General features: G+C 39.6%; 1 protein-coding gene across 1 annotated transcript in view; it reads right to left on the reverse strand.

Moving 5' to 3' along the window:
- KCNH8 (potassium voltage-gated channel subfamily H member 8) overlaps positions 1-23,289 on the reverse strand; it is a 366,401-nt gene that overhangs the window by 238,825 nt on the left and 104,287 nt on the right. The window contains exon 2 of the mRNA XM_066244875.1: positions 12,074-12,307. Within this exon, the coding sequence (XP_066100972.1) occupies positions 12,074-12,307 (234 nt within the window). The remainder of the gene's footprint in view (positions 1-12,073; positions 12,308-23,289) is intronic.

Consider the following 23,289-nt stretch of genomic DNA (forward strand, 5'->3'; position numbering starts at 1 on the left):
GTAAGAACCAGGTAAAGTCCTTCTTTAGATAGAACGAATATCTTGGTATGCATTATCCAGGCAGCCCTATTTTCTTAAGTAGAGAGAGTGTAGTCTTTCTTTTTTCTTTTGATTATGAGAATTGACTTAATTATCTTCCACCTGAAAAATAGGCTTACCTCTCAATGACATGGCGGGGTCATCGATAAGGCTTTTCTTCCAATTCCATTGATAGAAACTATTGTACTTTGGCGATTATGGCATTGAGGAGGAACTTTCTGAGCTGCATTACCGAGCAAAATACATGCAATCATAAGCCTCAAGGAGTGAAATGGAGATTGTGGTCAGAGTCTATAGAAGTCAGGCCAATGCAACTAGAAGCTGATGACCCTTCTACTCTGGAAATCTCTTCTATACATGGAGAAGAACATGAAGTTTTCTAAATCATTACAGATATACAAAATAAAATAACTTTAGGCAAAAGAGGATTTTTTAAAATCTTAAAATGCATTCTGAGTTCAATGTTTTCTCCTTTAATAGTATATCTGTTCTTAAGAGTATTGTTAACAAGATTTCTTTTGCTGTTCAATTGTGCCAGTATTTCTGGAAAAGTGCCTTTAAAAAAAATAGTAGAACATGATGTTTCAAAAGATAATTTAGTGGACTCACAATTGAGGAATTCTAGGAAAGTAGAGGCTTCAAGAAAAATAACTTTTCCTATCAGATGAAATCAGCTCTCCAATTATAGTTTGGTTCTACTCCTAATTAGTATTACTATTATGGCCACTTTACAGATGAGAAAATTGAGGCTAAGGAAGTATAAATATGTTGCCCCAGATCACATAGGAGCTTTTTTGCCTGGCAAGAACAAATCTAAACTCAGAATAATTACAGATAACATTTATGTCAGGGGTCCCCAAACTTTTTACACAGGAGTCAGTTCACTGTCCCTCAGACCGTTGGGGGGCTGGACTATAAAAAAAACTATGAACAAATCCCTATGCACACTGCACATATCTTATTTTAAAGTAAAAAAACAAAACTGAAACAAATACAATATTTAAAATAAAGAACAAGTAAATTTAAATCAACAAACTGACCAATATTTCAATGGGAACTATGCTCCTCTCACTGACCACCAATGAAAGAGGTGCCCCTTCCGGAAGTGCAGCAGGGGCCCGATAAATGACCTCAGGGGGCCGCATGCGGCCTGCAGGCCGTAGTTTGGGGGTCTCTGATTTATGTGGTTCTTTATATTTTTTTATCGCTCACTTTTTTTTATATGATCCCCTTAACAGCTTTAAGAGAAAAATGTGATCTTTTGTCTCTTACAGGCAAAATTGGATATTGAAGGGTAAAATGAGTTGGCTAAGGTAATGTACAGCATGTCAGTGACTTAGCCAGAACTTACACTCACATCTTCACACCCAAAGCTTATAATTTTTTTTTTACTGAAGGTAGTAAAAAGTACTCTCTATGATAAGATGATTTTTATTATATTTCTGTTCTCAAATATGCATCTGAAAACTTGAGTATCCTGCCAAGTTGTTCAAGGCCAATAATTTAAGACTGCTTCTTGAGGAGCTCTTTGAGCTTTGAGAGATCGTCACACGCCGGAGCTTCTAGGTAGAGCAAAAATACTTCTTTCTCTGTCATTGAGAGGGTGCCCATTGTCTCCAACACCAAGCACAGAATTCCTGAGCTGTGTGCAAGTGGTTGACTTAGTCTGCATTCTCTGCTGCTGTCCCTCCAGCAGCTCCCCTCGCCTTCCCTTGCCAGCGTTCTCCGGGGAGGCTCTCACCTGTCTTGGTGGCCTTATTTATTTACCTCCTTTGTGCTTGCTTTGGCCCAACCTCCCAAGGGCAGCTGTGATGATAAGGACTTAGAACAAAGGAATATCAATGGGTAAATCCTCCAAACCCCACTGTTGCATCCCTGGATTAAGATACCTTAGGACAACCTGGTAACTTCCCAAGCAAACAGATGTTGATATATTAACTGAGCAGAAAACTCCAGAAAGCCACTCTCTCTAACTGTGCAACATAGAAAATTGAAACAGATTCTTGTAGAAAAGCATAAAAATATTCTAGTAATAAACTCAATGTCTAAAAACAAAAAGAAACGGGTTGAATGGTATCATAGTTCTGGGGAAATTTAGAAGTACAGGTAACTATGAAGTTGAAACAAGAACAGAATGAGCTTATAGGAGAATGTAGAAACAGACTGATACAGACCCTCAAGGCTATTTCAATATGGCAGCAGTACAGGGCTTCAGTTGAAATAGCAAGACAAGGCCCTGGCCAGTTGGCTCAGTGGTAGAGCGTCAGCCTGGCGTGTAGGAGTCCTGGGTTTGATTCCCGGCCAGGGCACACAGGAGAAGCGCCCATCTGCTTCTCCACCACTCCCCCTCTCCTTCCTCTCTGTCTCTCTCTTCCCCTCCCACAGTCAAGGCTCCATTGAAGCAAAGTTGGCCCGGGCGCTGAGGATGGCTCTATGGCCTCTGCCTCAGGTGCTAGAATGGCTCTGGTTGCAACAGAGCAATGCCTCAGATGGGCAGAACATTGCCTTATAGTGGGCATGCCGGGTGGATCATGGTCGGGCGCATGCAGGAGTCTGTCTGACTGCCTCCCCGTTTCCAACTTCAGAAAAATACAAAAAAAAAAAAAAAAAAAAAAAGAAATAACAAGACAAACATTTTATTCCCTGAACTAGTCAGCAAGTATTTATTATGTACCAAGGACTATTTCAGGCACCAAGATTAATATGACACCAGAAAGTTCACCCTCAGCCACACACAATCTTATAGAGGAGATAGATACGTGAAGAGAAGGTTATAGTGCAGAGCGTGTCTCAGTTGATTTGGGCTGCTATAACAACGGAGCATAGACTGAGTGACTTGTAAACAACAGAAATTTATTTCTCACAGCTCTGAAGGCTGGAAGTGTAAGGTAAGGTCAGGGTGCCAGCATGGTCTAGTGAGGATCCTCTTCCGAGATGCTGACTGCCAACTTCTCATTATATGCTCACATCATGGAAACAGAGCAAGCTGGCTCTCTGTTCTTTTCTTTTTCTTAATTTTTTTTGTTCTTTTCTTATAAGAACACTAATCCTATGCACAAGGGCTCCATAATCATGAGCTATTACCTCCCAAATATCCCACCTCCTAATCAAATGAAGATTGGGGTTTCAATATAGGAATTTTAGGGGAACAAAAAAAAAACACATTCAATTCATTGCAGAATAGTACCTATGACAAAGAATGGAAACATGATATGAAAAAGGTCATAGTTGGTGAGGAGTTAGGCTTGAAATGTTTTTATGAGCTTAATGTGAGGGTGGGGTGTACCACTCCTGTGGACAAGTCCTGCCGGGGGTGAGGATGATGGAAACGCAGAGACCTGACTCTGGGGACCAGGTTCAGTGATGCAGATCTGCTTTATTCAGGAAGTAAGCAAGCTTATATAGATGGCTTCAGCCAATATGATGCTAGTGTAGGGCAAATGGCCAAAAAAGGTCAGAGGGCTGCCTGGCTGGCGCTGAGTCGTTTCCGTGCAGTGGGTGAGCTTCCTTCCTGGGTGTGCCCAGGAGGGTTCCGGGAGCTAGAGTACTCTCACAGCATTGCGTCAGCCTCAGCCACTAGGTAAATGCTCTGTGCTCTACCTACAACTCCTGGCAGGATAAATATCAAGTACAAAGGCACAAGACAAGTTAAAGTTAGAACATGAAACATTAGAAAAACAAAAACTATAAGATAGGCTGAAGCAGGGGAAGTGCTAGAGGGTGAAGGAGGAATGAGGAGAGAAGAAAGGGTGGAAAGGGAAAAGATGGCTTTAAAGGGATATATTACAGACTGGAGCTGGCTCCTGAGTGGCCTTATATACCAGACTTGAGTTTGCATTTATCCAGAAAGGCAATGGGGAATCACTGAAGGCTCTGTAATGGATGAGTAGATGATCAGATTTGTACTGTAGAAAGAGGGCTCTGGAGGCAGTTGAGAAGTGGGGATTGTAGGAGACACAGCCAGAGACTGGGTGGCTGGTTAAGTGGAATTGTTGCAACTCAGGCCTTGAATCATGAGAGTCTGAGCTAGGGCAGTGACAGGAAGAGCGGCTGTCTATATCAGGATGAATGGTTCAGGTGGGTGCCCTTGAGATCTGGATCTGAATTACTGGTGCCTGTTATTATATAAATTTGGTGACAATCATGAAGCAAAAGCTCATAATTGAGAAATAAAGCACAGCTCTATTTTTTTTTATAACTGCATCCAGTCAATATTATATAATTACCCATGTTGAGAGTATACTCTAAGCATGACTAGAATGCTGTGATTTTTTTTGTGTTCATCTTGTAATTCTTATACAATTCAAAGATTCAGAACTCTCAGCTAACACATCACAGAAACTTTACAGGATCTTTTTGATGATGCCTAGATGCCCATGGCTTTATAGTAAGGTGAGGAGGAATGAGCAACCAGCCCACAGGCCAGGGCTCAGAGTCACCCAGGACCAGACATTGGATTCAGACACCTGACTGTGAGGTTCTCAGCCTGGCATTCTGGGAAATGGAAGTAGACAGGTTCTTCTTGTTGTGGGACCATGTCAGAGTAGGAAGGGGTATTTATTAAATTGCTATCATGTTTAGGACCAGCCTTGTGGGCATTCAGCTGTGCAGTCACACAGACCATACACTCAGAAGGGTCCCAGAATTTGGTTTAATAATCTGCTCTTGGTGTCTTGAAATTTTTAGTGATTTTTTTTTAACACAAAGGGATCTGCATTTTCTCTTTGCCTCGGGCCCTACAAATCATGTAGCTTGTCCTGATTATGTTGTACAATGGCTATCTTATTTGGTTCTTCATCAGACATCTGTGAGGGTGGTATCGCTAGGCAGCAGGTCAAGCTGAAGCTCAGAGAAGCAAAGTCACTTAACTAGGGTGCATACTTAGGGAGCTGGAGAGAGCTAAGAGTCTACGCCAAACCTTTCTAACTACTTCTCTCTTTATAGTAGCTATCAGAGATCGTTCTTGGCATAGGCACAGTAAATGCGGTGGGGAGACCTTCACCAGGGCTTGTTCCTTCAATTCCAGTATCATTTCTTCTTGCCACAGAGACAGAACCTTTAAAATTATTAGCTTCTCTCATTTCAAAGGGAACTGTTTAGCTCCAAAGAGTCTCAAACATTGCGGTTATATTTTATTTCTGGTTAATAAAAATGGGACAGCCAATAGCCACAGGTACAAAAATAAGTGCCTTAATGGGTTCATTCCTTGCTAGTTTGCCAGGTATTCCCGAGGGGTGGGTATGTATAGCACCTGCAAAGTCCATCTGTCTACTTTCACATACCAGGAGCAGGTGCAGGAGAGCCACGGGCTTCCTCTGTAGGAAGCTTAGGCTGATCATGCCCATGGCCTAGTGTTTAAGAGTAGAAGGGTCAGAAATCAAATGGCCAGGACTTGGATCCCAGTCTTCTGCTTAACTTCTCAGTGAATCAGAATCTTTAACTGTGAAATGGAGCATTAGTAGGGTCTTCTTCAAAGGATTGATGAGAGGATAGAATGAAGAAACAACCCAGGCAAAGGGCAGAACCCAGAGGCTGGCCCACAGTGAACACTCAATGAATGTTAGCTACAGCCTATTTATGAACTTGTCTGTGTTAAGTCAAAAAGGCTGACAATGAAGAAGTGAGGGTGTGCAGGAACCTAGTTAGGTGGGGGCAGTGACTGCTCAGTCTCAGCAGGACCGGCAAAGCAACGCAGCTCCCGATGAATGCACCGATGCCTCATCTACACAGCCAGCCATCTCACTTTGTTCCCATCATCCTGGCTCAAGAGCCTGGGTGAGCACTTCAATAAATGGGACTGATGTAAAACCTGCTCATTGATGAAACAATGGAACTTTAAGCGTGGGCATGGAAGAAGAACAAGCCCTCTGTTAGCGTAGCTCGCTCAGATATATAAGAAGTAGACCAGGAACACTGCCCACGTTCACAAATACGAAGCTTGAATACGTACAAGCGACAAGATAAACTGCGAGGCAGGCTCCTCACTCTCATGCAGACTGCATGTGCCACCTTCGGCACGTTCTCTCCGAGCCCTTGGCCTTCCTGCTAAAATCAGAGCTGTTTACCATATTTGCATTTCTGAGCGTCATCTCTTGGATGCAAAAGACACAGGATGGAAATATAAAATGCTAATTGCCTATCAAGACTGAAAAGACATGGAGAATCATCATGAAATCATAATAGCATCATAAAATGCTTTCTATTTCGGGGCACTCAAAGTCTCAAGTCAGACCTCAGAGGAATCAGGTTGAGAACAGCAACAAAAATCTGACCCTTTTCATATATCTGTTGGCCATTTGTATTTCTTCCTGGGAGAAGTGTCTATTCATATCCTCTTCCCATTTTTTTTATTGGATTGTTTGTTTGTTTGTTGTTGAGTTTTATGAGTTCTTTGTATATTTTGGATATTAGGCCCTTATCTGAGCTGTTGTTTGAAAATATCTCCCATTTAGTTGGCTTTCTGTTTATTTTGTTATCAGTTTCTCTTGCTGAGCAAAAACTTCTTAGTCTGATGTAGTCCCATTCATTAATTTTTGCCTTCACTTCTCTTGCCTGTGGAGTCAAATTCATAAAATGCTCTTTAAAACCCAGGTCCATGAGTTGAGTACCTATGTCTTCTTCTATGTACTTAATTGTTTCAGGTCTTATGTTTAGATCTTTGATCCATTTTGAGTTAATTTTTGTACAGGGGGAGAGACTGTAGTCCAGTTTCATTCTTTTGCATGTGGCTTTCCAGTTTTCCCAGCACCATTTATTGAAGAGGCTTTCTTTGATAACATGATACGAAGTGAAATAAGTAAATCAGAAAAAAACAGGAACTGTATTATTCCATACGTAGGTGGGACATAATAGTGAAACTAAGAGACATTGATAAGAGTGTGGTGGTTACGGGGGGGAGGGGGGAATGGGAGAGGGATAGGGGGTGGGGAGGGGCACAAAGAAAACAAGATAGAAGGTGACAGAGGACAATCTGACTTTGGGTGGTGGGTATGTAACATAATTGAACGACAAGATAACCTGGACTTGTTATCTTTGAATATATGTATCCTGATTTATTGATGTCACCCCATTAAAAAAATAAAATTATATAAAAAAATAAAAATAAAAAAAAAAAGAAAAGAAAAATCTGACCCTGAGTTTGCTAATACACTCAGTGGTGGGAAGCACTGTCCCTGTTTGCTGGTCCTGCAGACAGGACGAAACCTGTGAATTTAACAAGCATCAGATTTAAATGTTCTCTTGCGTCTTGCTACATACGGATGTACATAGTCAACAAGTGTGTTTCTACAAATTTAGAGGCGGAGCTTGTGAAACAAGGCTGCAAGTTTTTGGCACTTTTCCAATCAAGAATCGGGGTCTAGGTCCCTTGCTTATGAATCTGGGCAGACTTGTGGCTACATCAACCATGATACCGATATGGTATAAATGAAGTTATGCTAGGTGACTTTCTAAAACTAGGTTACAAACGGCCTGGCAGCCTCTGCCTGGTTCATGGAATGCTAGAATAACTAGAAGCCTCCATGCTGAAGAAGTTATGTGTAGGCATTTCAGTCAACTGTCCCAACTGATTCCAGACTTTCAATATGCCAGACATGTGAGGGAAGCCATCCAGGATCCTCCAAAGCAGTGTGTCTTCCACCGGAACCCCACGTAACACCAACTTCTGCTGGCTCCACAAGGAAGAAGAATCATTTGGCCAAGCTCAGCCTTGATTTCTGACTCACACTATTTAAGATAGAATGGTTGCTATTTTAAGCTGCTAAAGTTCTGAGTTGGCTGTCACATGACAATAAATAACTGCAACTCTAGTAAAATGCATGTGCTTCCTTGACCCTACAAGCCTCTGAGTAAGAATATGTTAGTATCCATTTTATAGGAAAAAAAAGTTTTCAAGATACCACCTTCACTAGCTTTTTGGGAAAGTAAGTCTCTGTTGGGCTCTTCATGAATACTTCTAATATCTAAAAGAAATGTCTCCACAATCTAGTCCTCTTGGCTCCCAAGAATGCAGGAATCAAAGTTCTGCATTGTCCTTAGGCTTATTTTATTTATTTATTTATTTATTTTTTGTATTTTTCTGAAGCTGGAAACAGGGAGAGACAGTCAGACAGACTCCCGCATGCGCCCCACCGGGATCCACCTGGCACGCCCACCAGGGGGCGATGCTCTGCCCCTCCGGGGCGTCGCTCTGCCACAACCAGAGCCACTCTAGCGCCTGGGGCAGAGGCCAAGGAGCCATTCCCAGTGCCCGGGCCATCTTTTACTCCAATGGAACCTTGGCTGCGGGAGGGGAAGAGAGAGACAGAGAGGAAGGAGGGGGTGGGGGGTGGAGAAGCAAATGGGCGCTTCTCCTATGTGCCCTGGCTGGGAATCAAACCCGGGTCCCCCGCACGCCAGGCGGACGCTCTACCGCTGAGCCAACCGGCCAGGGCCCTTAGGCTTATTTTGATGCTGCCCAAGGACTGCACCATGCAAGGCCCAAGGTGCTGTGGCTTGAACAGCCTTGATAGCCCGAGGCAATTTTTATAAAAAATATCACCCTGGCTTTTGTGTTGCCTTTCTCTTGAACTATGGTCTGAGTCCTTGGGAGGGCTAGTTGGGAAAATAATCATGCCTTGTACAGAATTCTTTTTCTTCCTTTCCAGGATTTCACTCAACCATAAGAGAAGGCTTTTTTTATTTTCTCTGATCTTAAGTCTAGTTTCTCTAGCTCTTGCTGAAATAGGTTCCTGGCTGGCTGGCTTGCCCCACTGCATACTGGATGTGGTAAAAATCTAAGGTGACTAGAAATGATACCCAAGCTGGAAACCCCCATGTCCACAGAACACACTCATTTAAACATTACACGTTGCATTAAAATGAATTTTCTTATTGTTCATTTATCACATGAATGGGCATTACACTTCTTGTTCTCAAATATGGATCTTACATAAAACTAGACTATATTCAATGCTACAATCCCATTTCCTAACAGTGAAAAAGAAAATAAGTATGGTGCACATTTTAAATGTTAATTTTGAGAATAATTTGACATTCTACAACCCCCAGGCTTTGTCTTTTTTCTATATTGAGCTCCAATTCTGAAATACCTAGAGGGCATAATCAAATATTCTAAAAATCTTCTGCAGAGTCATACTGAATAACTGAGTGTAATAGAACTCACTAAGAATATCTTAAATATAAACAACATTAGGAGGGAAATAATGTTTTTTAACTATAACTATTTGTCGTGAACAAGCTCATTATGAAAACAGAGGAAGGTCATTAGGAAATCTGTTTCCTTTCGTCTTTTATCACAAGCTGACCTTGTGTCAGTGGGCTTGACTAATTCAGTTTATTTGTATACTGGAATGAGGACGCGTGTTGCTCAGTTAGTGATATGCACACTCCTGGTTGCACACAGATGATTTTAGGTAGGGCATATAAATATCTTACATTTTATTATCTGTGTATTAGTTTTAATGTGTTTTGGAATAAAAACATGCAGCTAGCTCATCAAACAAGCTACACATTTTGAGGGACATCGGTAAGATGCCACCAGATGTCAACCCATTTTTCTCTCCCTCTATCCCCTTCTCTCATCTCTGTGTATCTTTCCCAATCTCTCCTCTTCTTCTCCCACTCATCCCAGCCCAAGGGAAGCCTCCTCAGCACCCCAGCTCTAGCTTTCCCCCCCACTCTCCTATATCACTTTTTATTCATGGAACAATCGGTTTTTCAGCTTGTGATCTGCATCTGAATATACACCTAGCAACTGAGTTAACAAAAGATCTCCTGTGAGAGGACTTCTCCCTAAAAAAAACAGTAAATTATAAACATGTGTCTTTGTTGTCACAAATAGAATATATATTTAAAGTCTTTATTATCGAAAGTTGAAAATCTAACTACATTTGAAAAGAAAAAAAACCCCAACAGACTCAGCATTGCTTTTTCTCAGCATTGACTTTTCTATGTCATAAGAAAATTAAAGAAATGGGAAAATAAAGAAATGTGAAGGCGTAAGAGAATGAACAAGGGGGGAACTGCTGAGGCAATGACAAGCTGAGAACTGTCTATCACATAATGCATAGACCTGTCATTTTCTGGCATGATGGTTTCCTCATCTGCAAGTGTGAGATAGTTCATATTTACTTTAGAGTGTTATTGGGAAAATTAAATAAAATTATATTATGTGCTGCTTGGCACAATATAGTCAATTAGATTTGTTTTTACTTAGATTTCATGGATCACATTTTATTTTTTTAACTTAAATAAGTTAAATAACAGTGTTTTCATTGCATATTTACTTATGGTTACCTTCTTTTTAAAAAAATAAATTGAAAATTTTTATTTTGTATTTATTGTGTTGATATGGTTTCAAGTATCCCAGTCAATATTACAGTTAGGATCTATTTGAAGAAATAATAATCTTGGTTATCCATGTAGAGTAGTGATTTTGTTTTCTTTTGCTTCCAATTTGAGTTTAAATCAGAGGAAGCTAAGAATTGTATGATTCCATGCATAGGTGGGGCACAAAGTTGAGACTCATGGACATAGACAGAGGTGCAGTGGTTACCAGGGGGAAGGAAGGGGTGGAGAGGGAGGAGGATGGAAGGAAGGGGTAGGGCTTTAAGAGAAACAAAATATAAGATGACAGAAGATGATCTGACTTTGGGTGATGGGTATACAGCATAATCGACTGTCCAAATGATGTAGAAATGTTTTCTCTAAATCTATGTACTCTGATTGACCAATGTCACCCTGTTAAAAATTTTTTTTTTTGTATTTTTTTTCTGAAGCTGGAAACGGGAAGGCAGTCAGACAGACTCCCTCATGTGCCGGACTGGGATCCACCCGGCACGCCCACCAGGGGGCGATGCTCTGCCCATCTGGGGGGTCGCTCTGTCGCAACCAGAGCCACTCTAGCGCCTGGGGCAGAGGCCAAGGAGCCATCCCCAGCTCCCGGGCTATCTTTGCTCCAATGGAGCCTCGGCTGCGGGAGGGGAAGAGAGAGACAGAGAGGAAGGAGAGGGAGAGGGTTGGAGAAACAGATGGGCGCCTCTCCTATGTGTGCCCTGGCCGGGAATTGAACCCGGGACTTCAGCACGCCAGGCCGACGCTCTACCACTGAGCCAACTGGCCAGGGCCAACCCTGTTAAGTTTAATTGTTTAAATAAATTAAAAATAAAAGTGACTCAACTTAAAGGAAAACACTGAGTAAGCAATAGTTTAGGAGTACAAGGAAATAAATGGCAAATCTTTAGGTGACGTGGGAATGAATGATTCTGTTAGTTAAAAGACCCGCAATCCTATCAGGCTCAAGATTCACTTTTGTAACAAATACTTGTACTTTCCTCTTTTCTATTTGGAACTGAAAAATTATAATAATAAAACTTGGCTACTTACATTTTCAGAAAGGTAATACCATACATTATTAACAGTAATATAACAAAAAAATAAAGTCATTCCTGATTAAATCATATGCATCTCAACACAGAACACTCAGAGGTGGTGGACTACATACAATAGGAGCTTTAAATAGTAGTCAGGAAAGCTCTGTGGATGGGAAACTGAAAGAGAAAATGCCTACGCTGATGTTCTTTAAACACACTTCCTTTCCTGCCAGTAAGTACTTGGATCTCTGTCCGTAATGACTGATGTTGGGATGCGATTATTAAAGGCATAAAATTTGGAAAAATATCTATAGATAAAAGACCATCTGTTAATATATTAACAACCACATTATATCTACTATGTATTTTAAGAATGACCATATATATTGAATAATAGTAATACACTTTATTTTAACAGATCTTAATTTAGTTAATATACTGACATAAAAGTGATCATTCTCATGCAAAATTTTCAGCCAGTTTATGCTGCTAATGGCTAAAACAAGGTCATTGTCCAAGTCATTTGTGAAATTTCTATAACAGACTGTATTTATATGAAATGCCATTAAGCCTTAATGGGAGTTATCAAGCAATTACTAAGTTGAGAGAAGGTGACCTTACACCACTGTCCAATGAGCACCACTCAAAGAAAGCCAACTCACCATTCTTCTTGTAGAACATAATTTCTCCTTTGAATTCTGTTTTCTCCTCCAGGGACTTGTCTATCTGAAGCATTAGTTGCTCGTTGGTTTCAACCCCAAATAAGAATTTGCAGCTACAGCTCTTCTGCATGACTTCTGTTCGGGCAAATCCAGCAAGCTCACAAAAGCCATCAGAACAGTAGACTATGGGGAAACCCTTAGCCACCTGGGCATTCGCGAGGATGAAGTTGCTGTCTGTAGAAAAGCAATGAGAAGACACTCAGCAACTAAACAAATATAGAAAATGTTTTCTTTCATTCAGTTTCAGTAACAAATTATGAGCTCGTGTTTGGCTAACAGTGCCTAAAATGCATGTCCTGAGGTACTGAGGTAGAAAAGAGATTTCAAAATATAAAATATTGTTGACTGGCAAAAGTATGAATTAAGTTCTGACTTTGGCTTGCATTTTGAAAAAAAAAAATGGTGGTGGGATCACAGTATTCATGGCCTGCTTTGAGTATGGTGCGTTTGAGCATGACTTCTGGTTCATATTCTGAATTTGCCACTTGCTGGATAGATGAATTTGAAAAGTTACTTACACACACTAAACCTCAGTTTCCTTAGCTTTGATTTCTCCAAAAACAGACCCTGAGATAAGGATTTGAGTAGAAGTAGTTTGTTTGGCAGGCGTTTCCAGACAGTAAGCAAGTGGGGAATTGAGAAAGAGAAGGGAGGAAAGGCAATAAAGAGTGAGATTAAAAAGGAGTTTTATTGTTTGGGGAAACTGAGGCTCAATCACACAGGGACCCTAGAAGTGACTGTGTAAAAAACGGAACTCAAAAATTTTCCACCAAGTGTAGAGAAAGCTGGTGTTTCTATCCATCTACATCTATACCTCATTGGTTTAGGGTCACTTCTGGAGTGCCAATATGTCAGCACTTCTAACCTCCCCACTTGGGCTAATCATCCTTTGCAGAGGTCACTTGGGCAGCAAGATGCTGGAAACCAGCGGTGCATAAGGAAACAGTCTGCTCGTGATCTCAGTGGTGAGTCAAGGTGATACTGGAAGGGCACCGACAGGCATGCTACGAGGATGGTATTATGTTACTAACTTTATAGGTATGTGATAGAGATTAAGGAGATAATGCACATAACATGCTAGCAAAGTGGTGCATATAAGTACTCGATACAATTATTATTAAGAATATTATTCACATTATACTAACAAGTGAGAATCGGAGGACAATAAAAAAATGGTTGACTATTGTTAAGTGCTTAGAAAAAAACAGGAGGAGACACTGCAAAAACAATATTTAGGGAAGGTTCCTCTTGAAGGACAAATCATTTTAGATAACTTTGAAGGATGACTATAATTTTTATAGGCAAAACATGCATATCAGAGATAAGGTCTAAGATAAAGCATTTAAAAAATGTCAGTAGGTGACTTTTAGGTTTAGAATGAATTAGACACTACTATTACATCATTCATTCGTCGCTCATGAAAAAATTTTTGAACACTGTCAGTGTACCAGACAACAGAGACTGGGGTTTTCAAGATAATAAAAATAAAAATAAAAATAATTACAGCATAAATTATTAAATAAAGACATCAAGATTCAAGAATGTATGTTATTATACAAACTATTTGTATAAAATATATAAAAATATATCTAATTGTGTACATGTATACTCATATATGAACTGATCATATAGCTAAAATTAAGTGAAGTAATTGGTAACTGTAGATGTCTCTTAAGAAAGCAACTTGGGCAAAGGAAGTGGAAACACTTATTTTTCACATGTACCCTACAGCAGTGGTCCCCAACCTTTTTTGGGACACAGACTGGTTTAATGTCAGAAAATATTTTCACTGACCGGCCTTTAGGGTGGGACAGATAAATGTATCACGTGACTGAGACAAGCGTCAAGAGTGAGTCTTAGACGGATGAAACAGAGGGAATCTGGTCATTTTTTAAAAATAAAACATCATTCAGATTTAAATATAAATAAAATGGAAATAATGTAAGTTATTTATTCTTTTTCTGTGGACTGGTACCAAATGGCCCACGGACCGGTACTGGTCTGCAGCCCGGGGGTTGGGGACCACTGCCCTACAGTACAGTTTGAATTTTAAACCATTTGTGTTATGTAGGCTTATTAAAAAAATAGTATGTTTAGAGGGTTGCAGCAGACAGCCTACCTATTTACCTATTTATTTATTTATTGAGTTGCCTTGGATCACCAACCCATACAAGTGTACAGATCAATATAACAGCATGTATATACTGCATCATGCCCCCTCCCCCCTAGCAAAGTCTCTTTCTGCCCCCATTTCCAGCCCCCTTTGCCCTCCACCCCCTACTTCTACCCTTCCCCCTTTCCTTCTGCTTATTGCCACTCTGTTGTCTGTGCCTATGTGTTATTTATATATATATTTTGGGCTAATCCCTTCACTTTCTTTGATCCAGTCCCCACTTCCTCCTTCCTTCTGACAGCTGTGCATCTGATCCCTGTGTCCATGTCTCTGTTTCTATTTTGTTCCTCAGTTCATTGTGTTCGTTAGATTCCACATATAAGCAAAATCATTTGGTATTTGTCTTTCTCTGACTGGCTTATTTCACTCAGCACAATAATCTCCAGGTCCATCCAGGCTGTAGCAAAAAGTAACATTTCATTCTTTCTTATGGCTGTGTAGTATTCCATTGTGTGAATGTACCACAGCTTTTTTATCCACTCATTTATGATGAATACTTGAGCTGTTTCCAGATCTTGGCTATTGTAAGTAACAGAGACAGCCTACCTTGTATGTCATGAGAAAGGGGGAATTCTAGCTTTTTCTCAATGGCCAATAGAACAAGCACTGAAGATCAATTCCATGGGCTTCCCCAACTCCCTATAAACATCTGTTACGTGTTTCTATAGTCTACCATCAGCTGGCAGAATCAAATTAATTCCAATCGGCCCCTAAGCCTAGAGTACAAATTCTGGTATGGACAGCTGCATCCTGCTTGGCTCCTCTACACACCCGCTCCTGGACTCCCTCTCCCTGCAGGGAGAAGCCCGACCTGCAGACTCACATTGGGAAACCTTCAATGATAGGTTGTTTAGAATACATGGGAGCGAATGAAATAATCCCTAATATTTAATTCTCTCACACTTTGTAGAAGTATCTATTTACTTGTACTGTATGTTAGACTTCGTTATAGGTGCAGGGGCAAGAAGTTTACTAAACATGCAGTCCCTACTTTTAAGTATGTCAGGAATGTGTGGAGTTCCCAATTAGATCCAGAGGGGGGTGCTCTTCTATTGGGGATATGGCCTTAGCCTCACCAACTCAGCACAGCTTTGGGTTAGTCACTCTAACCATAGCTGTCTCTTCCTCCTTCCATTCTAAAACTGGCAGAGAGATTGCTAAGGAAATGTAAATGCATAGCATTGGCAAAGTACTCAAACATCTTTAAAGAGCTTTTAATGCGCTTCAAAAGCCATTTATCAGTTGACTGCTGACATGTTTATTGACTGTCAACTATATGCCAGGTGACATGGTTCCACCATATGGCAGGTCCTAGGGTGAGGTGACAGGAGGTGTTAAAAGATGAATAAGGTATAGCCCCTAGATCTAGGACATTGTAATTTAATTAAAGAAATGCATGAATATCATCAATAACACTAAGACACAGCAAATAATAAGTACCAATTTAATGGTACATGAATAATAAGTACTACCAAAGTTGAGAGATTAAAGATCATATAGCCTTTAAAAATGGTTAGCTAGGAACAGGACAAAAACAGGTGGAGATGAATTATCAAAAGGCCTGGAAGGTTGGAGCAGATGTCTGGATGGTGTAGGTTCAAAAGATAAATGGAGAAACAGGAATTAGAGATAGAATAAATAGTATTACATCTTGTCCCAAAGTCCAGTTTTCCCATTATTCAAATAGCTACAATAGTTATTTTTTGTTAGTATTTAACTGATATACCTTTTCTCATCTATCTACTTATACTTCAACCCTCCTAAAGACTTAAGCTTTAGCTGTGTCGTTCACATGGCATTTATCTAATCTTTAAAAATATAATATAAAGATATATCAATCAACTAGAGATGAATATATTTACTTTTTAAAATACATGACATTGGTTTTTAAACAACTTAGTTTATTCTTTCTCTTCACCCTGTTTTGTTATTTTGCTTTTTCCATTTTTTTAAAAAAATTAAGAAATATAGTATATATTTAAAAAAATATTTTATAATAATATTTAAAAACGATAACCTAACCAGATGGTGCACAGTGGAGAGAGCATTGACCTGGGATGCTGAGGACCAAAGTTTGAAACACTGAGGTCGGTGGTTTGAGCCCAGGCTCATCTGATTTGAGCACAGGGTCACTGGCTTGAGCATAGGATTATAGACCTGACCCCACGGTCACTGGCTTGAGCCCAAAGGGTCGCTGGCTTGAAGCCCAATGTCGCTGGCTTGATTGAAGCCCTCCAGTCAAAGCACATATGAGAGAGTAATCAATGAACAACTAAAGTGCTGCAACTACGAGTTGATACTTCTCATCTCTCTCCCTTCCTGTCTGTGTATCCTTGTCTGTCTGCCTCTGTCACTCGTCACCCTCTCTCTCTCACTAAAAAAAAGTTAAAAAATAAGCCAGTACCTATCCACAGCTCATTCACCCAGCAACAACCCTTGTATGTACCATACAGACAGAATTCTCCTCCTTCCTTAAGAAAGAACCTGTAACTTAAACTTTTATAATAATCATTCCTATTTACATAGTTGTTCTTTTTTTTACCACTTACATATGTATCTACATGCAATATATTGCCTATTTGTTTCTGATTATTATGGCATATACTATGGTATTTCATTCTGCATATTTTAGTGACGACTTTTATTAATTTTCTTAGCATCTTTATAATTGTTTACGGACATAAGAAAAGCTCACTGTTTTAGAGATGCAATAAACTTCTGGAAAAAGCTCCTAAAGGATTCACCAAATTCCGTGACCTGTGTGTTTCAATTAAGGATTACAATGTGTTTGCGGTAGTTAACTCTTCCTGCAAATATACTGCACAAACAAAGCTAAAAAAAAAAAGTCATGTATTCGGCCTTTTCTGTTTATATTTAGCACTTGTCCTCGATATGTAATTGCATTTCAATTCCGAAGAGAATTTAGTGGCAGGGGCGCCTTTTAAGGCTTAGTGTGCTAGCTACCTGAATAGTCCTGTTTGGGAAAGAGTAGCTCCTCTTACCCAGCTATCTAGTTACAAACTGATGCTTTGATGAATACCAGTGTTGGAATCTCCAAATAAGAAATGCAACATTTACTTTAGAATTATGCAAAACAAAGCCACTGCTATAACTATGAATTCATCATGGGTGTATCACTATCCATACATATGCTAAAGGAATTTAACCTTTTTTAAAATTATTAAGTGAGAGGTGGGGAGACAGAAGGACAGACTCCCACATATGCCCCGACCAGGATCCACCCAGCAAGCCCACTAGGGGGCGATGTTCTGCCCATCTAGGGCCCTTGCTCCATTGCTCAGAACCAAGCCATTTCAGTACCTGAGGCGAAGCCAAGGAGCTATCCTTAAGTACCCTGAGGCCAAACTGCTCTACCGTTGGGAGCCATGGTTGTGGGAGGGGAAGAGAGAGTGGAAGAAAGAGAGAGAGGGAGAAGGGGAGATGGAGAGGTGAAGAAGCAGATGGTCCCTTCTCCTGTGTGCCCTGACCGGGAATCAAACCTGGAACTTCCACACCGTCAGCCTACACTCTACCGCTGAGCCAATTGGCCAGGACCTGGGGATTTAACCTTTTAAGGAATCAATTATTCATATGTGATAGGCATCTAAATGTTACACAGCCTTTCTCTACTTGTTTCTAGTTATAGTCAGTTTTGCCATGCCAGTAAACAATAGAATTTAATTGTGTTTGTATTGTAGGCAGTTTCCTTAGCAGAAAGCTTTCACAGATCATCAGAGGGAATCTCAGAGTTGGTCTGACTTTCCCATATAGAGCACCACTTTCTCATTCAAAAGGTGATGTTCTATTTATTGCTGACTTCCCAGGCACAAAGGAAAAGGGGTTGGGAATGCAAAGGCTTAGAAGGAAAAAAAAAAGGGAGAAGCAAAAAGCCATCTACTGCTAACCCCTTACACATCCTTGTTCTTGCCCCCCTTTTTTCGATGAGAACACTGAGATCTAGAGAACTTTCATTTCCAGTCCAGGGGCTGAAGCTGGGAATTAAAACCAGGTCTATGTGACAGACTATGTTTTCTATATAACACTTTTTTTTAATGTAAAGAAATGACTTGTTTTCTACTTGAAGCAGAAATGGGTTAATTCTAGAAAAATGTGGGTTAATTCTAGAATTACCTCTTCTAGCCTTACAAAAACCCTAAAGTCACAAATTTTTCTAAAAGTTCAATGATGACAGCTCCCAAACAAATCTGGGTCTCTCAGCAACCTCTATGTTACTTTCTCGTTTTCCGCAGAAAGTCAATTATAACTTTATTTGGTTCCAAAATATTTCACACAGGCCCACTCCAAACACATGCAGGAGGCAGAGAAATGTAGTTTGCATCCAAATGATATGTTTCCTATCTCCTCATGCCTTTTGATATAGATCACAGTATTTCTGTAATGTTCCCATTGGAACATCCTTCTGGCTGAAGCCAATAAATGTGTTTTCCATGGGTTCTGCTGGCATAAATGTAAGCTCAGTATCATTTTGAAATCTCATGTTTAACTTAAAGGTCCATTAGCATTTTTGCCTGGCCTGTGGCGATGCAGTGGATAGAGCGCTGACCTGGAACACTGAGGCCGCCAGTTTGAAACCCTGGGTTTGCTGGGTCAAAGCACATATGACATGCAAGCAATGAACAACTAAAGTGAAGCAACTATGAATTGATACTTCTTGTGTCTCTCCCCTCTCCTCTCTCTGTAAAATCAATAAGTAAAAATCTTGAAAAAAAATCCATTAGCATTTTGTATTCTACTGTGTTGTATATTTGTGTTTGGTTTTTTATTTTGTTTTAATACGGGCCTGACAGATCTTTAATTCAACTGAAACTTCAGCAAGTTGTGCCCTTTTATCCTATGACACTGAGCATACCAGTTAGCACGCCTCTCTGTGACCTAGGTTTATGAGTCACGCTCAAGAGGATTCGGTAGATCCAAGTCATTCTCCCCCTGCAGCCGGATCCTGCAGCCTCATGTGCTTCAAAGCGACCGTCTCAGCACCCAGTCTAAGAACTCTCCATAGGGCAGACCTCTGCCGCCATTCAAACCTAAGGAATCACATAGATACTAACTTGCCATCAAACAGAAGCCTGTACCTTCTTGGCTCTCCACCAATGACACAGAATTTGAGACTGTGAATGGTAAAAATCTTTATATCTGAAAAGTGCCTCTGATACTGGTTTTCTTTTAAAACCAAATCTTGGATTAACAAGTATTCAGAGAAACAGATTCTGTACACAGAGTAGATGGGCAAATGCAAGTCCTCTAGGTCTCTATTTCTTGTAGCGGCCAAGTACAAACCTGAACTTCTCATCTTCTTTCCTAAGTTGCCCCCATGCTGTGAATTCATTTGCATACAGGTCCAACAAAGACAATATTGGTACCCCGGGTGATACTGATCATAGTCATCTCTTGAGTCTACTTTATTTGGGCAGATAGTATATGTCTATGACTAAAATATTTAAATGATCTTTCCACTTTATATTGATTTCAGGGAGCTTAATTGTACCATTTCCAAATATGACAGCATCTTTATTAGATTAATGGTACTGGGTACAAGCTAAAGTTCTCATTGTGCTCCTGCAAAAAAGTTAGAAGGTTGCTTGGATCTGAGGATTTTCTTACCTCACAGAAAACAAAACAAAACAAAACAAACAAACAAACAAAACCAGGTGGAAAATGTACAAAGAGAGATTCTCATAGTTCTTACCATTTAAGCATCACCCAGTGGCATGCTCCCAGTGGGCATATTGCTATCTCTCATCATTTATTTGGGGTTTGATTTTTAAAAACTGTATATATCATCACTTCAGATGATGATTAGAAGAAAACTTTGCAACAAAGCAAAGCTCAAACCTGGAACTCCAGTGCTAAGTTCGTAGTAAAAAAGGAGTAAGTTCTATACGTGTATAAAAATATAGAACTTCCATTTAATAAATAGACACAAAAACAAATAGAAACACAGGTGCTTCGTCACCTTGACGCTGGGAGTGTGGTCCTGGGCCAGCAACATCAGCCTCAGCCGGGACCTTACTAGAACTGTGAAATCTTAGTCTTTACTCCAAACCCTGTGAATCAGATCTGCATTTGAACAAAATTTATAGACACCTTAAAGTTTGAGAAGCTCATTTAGAATATCATTGAAAAGATCCACAAGGACCCTAGTGACAGTAAATGACTGAGGGAGGGTACTTGGGTGGTTGAGGATTAAAAAAAAGATTTTCATTATCTAGCCCTTTTAACTTTTGAATTTGGTACCAAATGTATGTAACACGTATTCAAAATACCTTCTTAAAATTTACTTAATCATTCACTTGAATGACTAAAAAAATGATTAAAAACAAATAATAATCCTGATGAAGTAAAAAAGGCTGGATGAACAAATATTTAAATTTCCAATAATAAAAATTTATTAATATAAATAAGTTTTAAGCAAATTTAGTACACAATATATCATAATTTGGTATTAAAAATCATCAGTAGGTTTTGAAACTTCTACCTTTTCAACTATGTGAGCTTCAATGTTGAGTTATACTAATTGTCTCTTAGAGTTCAGTAAATGAGCTCAATTTCAATAAAGGATGACTTGAACTATGACAGGGTGACAATGCTCATCAAAAGTAAAATGAATGAATAAAATTTGTAAAATCTCAATGATAATAATAAACTATGTTTGGCTTTTCATCCATATTTAATTCTCTACGAAAACATTTGAAATAATATTAAATGGTGCCTCACTTTTCTCTGGTTCTTGTCTTACAAAATTAATCTTTTAGACAAAATGGCCTTTCACATCATCTATTTCCTTTTTTAAAAATTAGTATTATCTATTCTCTGTCATTAGGATGTATAATTAAATGACGGGGGTTCATTTTGGTTTGTTGATTAATGTAGTCACGACCTCTAGAACAGTGACTGGCATGTAGCAGGTGCTCGACAACTATTTGTTAAGCAAATGAGAGGAATAAACTTGGAACCAATTCATTTTTATTAAAGCACACCAAATGAGGGCAGTTTTTAAATGCTGAATCTATCGTTTAGCAGGAAATCACTTATAACAAGCAATTTTGCTTTAAAAACCAAAGCAAAACCTTCCTAAATAGCCCATCTCATGCCTACAGTTTTCACCTTGACATGCTACTTTTAGTCAAGTCCCTGATAAACCAGAATAGAAAATTGTATTTTCTATTAGAAAACTGATTAAGCAAAAACAGAGAGCTCAGTAATATTAAACAAAAAGCCCCTTCTCCAAAATAGAAAATGAAAAAAATCATGAAGCACCTCTTACTCAGTAAAAAAAAAAAGGCTGTGTGCACATGAATTAAGCCCTTTGGAATCATTGGAGAGTCTTTGGGGTCATTTCAGGGCTACTTTGTAATTTTGTAATTCAAATTGCTGCATTTTAACTACCACTCTAATGAGAGTAGACTAACCTGTTACTAACAGTGCTTGGAACAAAGAACTAGGTAGGATGTAAATATCCCTGCATCGTGTATCTATTATTCATGCATCTCCATAATTATAATTCCTGTCCCTGGTTACCCTTTTCCTCCAAATCAAATATGAACCATAGATTGAGTTTCCGGGGAATGTCAAACACCCCCCCCCCCCCCCCCCCCCCCCCCCCGCTTTCGCAGAGAACAAGGGAGGAGAAAGTTCATCGCTTTTTATACTTTCCCTCTTTTCAATATACAGGACTGGATGATATCAAAATCCTAACTCCACCAAACCCAGAGGACGGGCCAGGTAGACAGAGAGTTAGGTAGCAAGGGGCAGGCAAGGTTTAGTGCCTTGGCCATTGTGAGGGGTTGGGTTTTCTGGCACCATTTTCATTTGGGTAGTTTTATTCTCTTAAATAAATGTAGATTACCAAATATGTGGCTAATTGCAGTTTGTATTTTTTTTTAATTTTTTTAAATTTTTTATTTTATTTATTTATTTTAGAGAGGAGAGAGAGACAGAGAGAGAGAAGGGGGGAGGAGCTGGAAGCATCAACTCCCATATGTGCCTCGGCTAGGTAAGCCCAGGGTTTCGAACCGGCGACCTCAGCATTTCCAGGTCTACGCTTTATCCACTGCGCCACCACAGGTCAGGCCGCGGTTTGTATTTTATACCTTTGTAAAACTTTTCTTAGGAGTTTATTTAAAAAACAAAGATCCCATGACACTATTGTTTTTCTGAAAAATATAGTTGTTGTTTCGGCCTCCTTTTTGGCCCTGTTGAAACGTAGATTAAATGGAACCAAGCAAATGAAACCTGCCATACTCTATGAATACCCTCCTTCCCCAAATAATTAATTTAACTTGTTCCCTGGTTCTCTTCCAACACAACCTTGAGTTTCCTTGCAATTATGTTTAATTCAATGAGTATTTCCTTTAATTTCAAACAGACTGGAACAGGCTCTTCAAACATATATAAACATATGAAAAAAAGTGGTTAATTCAGCTATATTGAAGTCATTATATATATACATAAACCCCTTTCGAATTTGAATTTTTGAAGACAACATATGCAAATTAGTATGCCCAGAGTAGACTGACCTTTCTCTCTCTGTTTAAGCTTTGTTTATTTTCCGTGGAAGCTAATGCGACTCAAATGTTTTTCATAATTTGGTAGCATTTTCCAGAACCTCATCTGTCCACTGCATAATCTCCTCTGCTTCACAGCATTCATGTTAGATTAAACAGAAAGATGAGTGGTTTCACAACAGATAATTGTAAGTTAAGTCGCAGGAAACACAAGAGTAAACTAATTTGATAGTTATAGATATTCCATGGCTGTAATGTTAGTGTTTTTATGCCAGTGTCTTTATAATAATGCAGAGAGAATGAAAGGCTTTAATTAAGGTGATAGATGTGAAAATCAGGTCTCTGGGAATTTGCTGGAGAGGCGGAGGCAAGAGGAAGACAACAGTAAATGAGAAAGAAACCAATGCAGGCGAGTGCTGACTCTGCCTTAGGAAACCGAGATGAGTAGGAAAGAGGCA

Source organism: Saccopteryx bilineata, chromosome 10, assembly GCF_036850765.1.
Source record: "Saccopteryx bilineata isolate mSacBil1 chromosome 10, mSacBil1_pri_phased_curated, whole genome shotgun sequence".
Classification (NCBI taxonomy): domain Eukaryota; kingdom Metazoa; phylum Chordata; class Mammalia; order Chiroptera; family Emballonuridae; genus Saccopteryx; species Saccopteryx bilineata.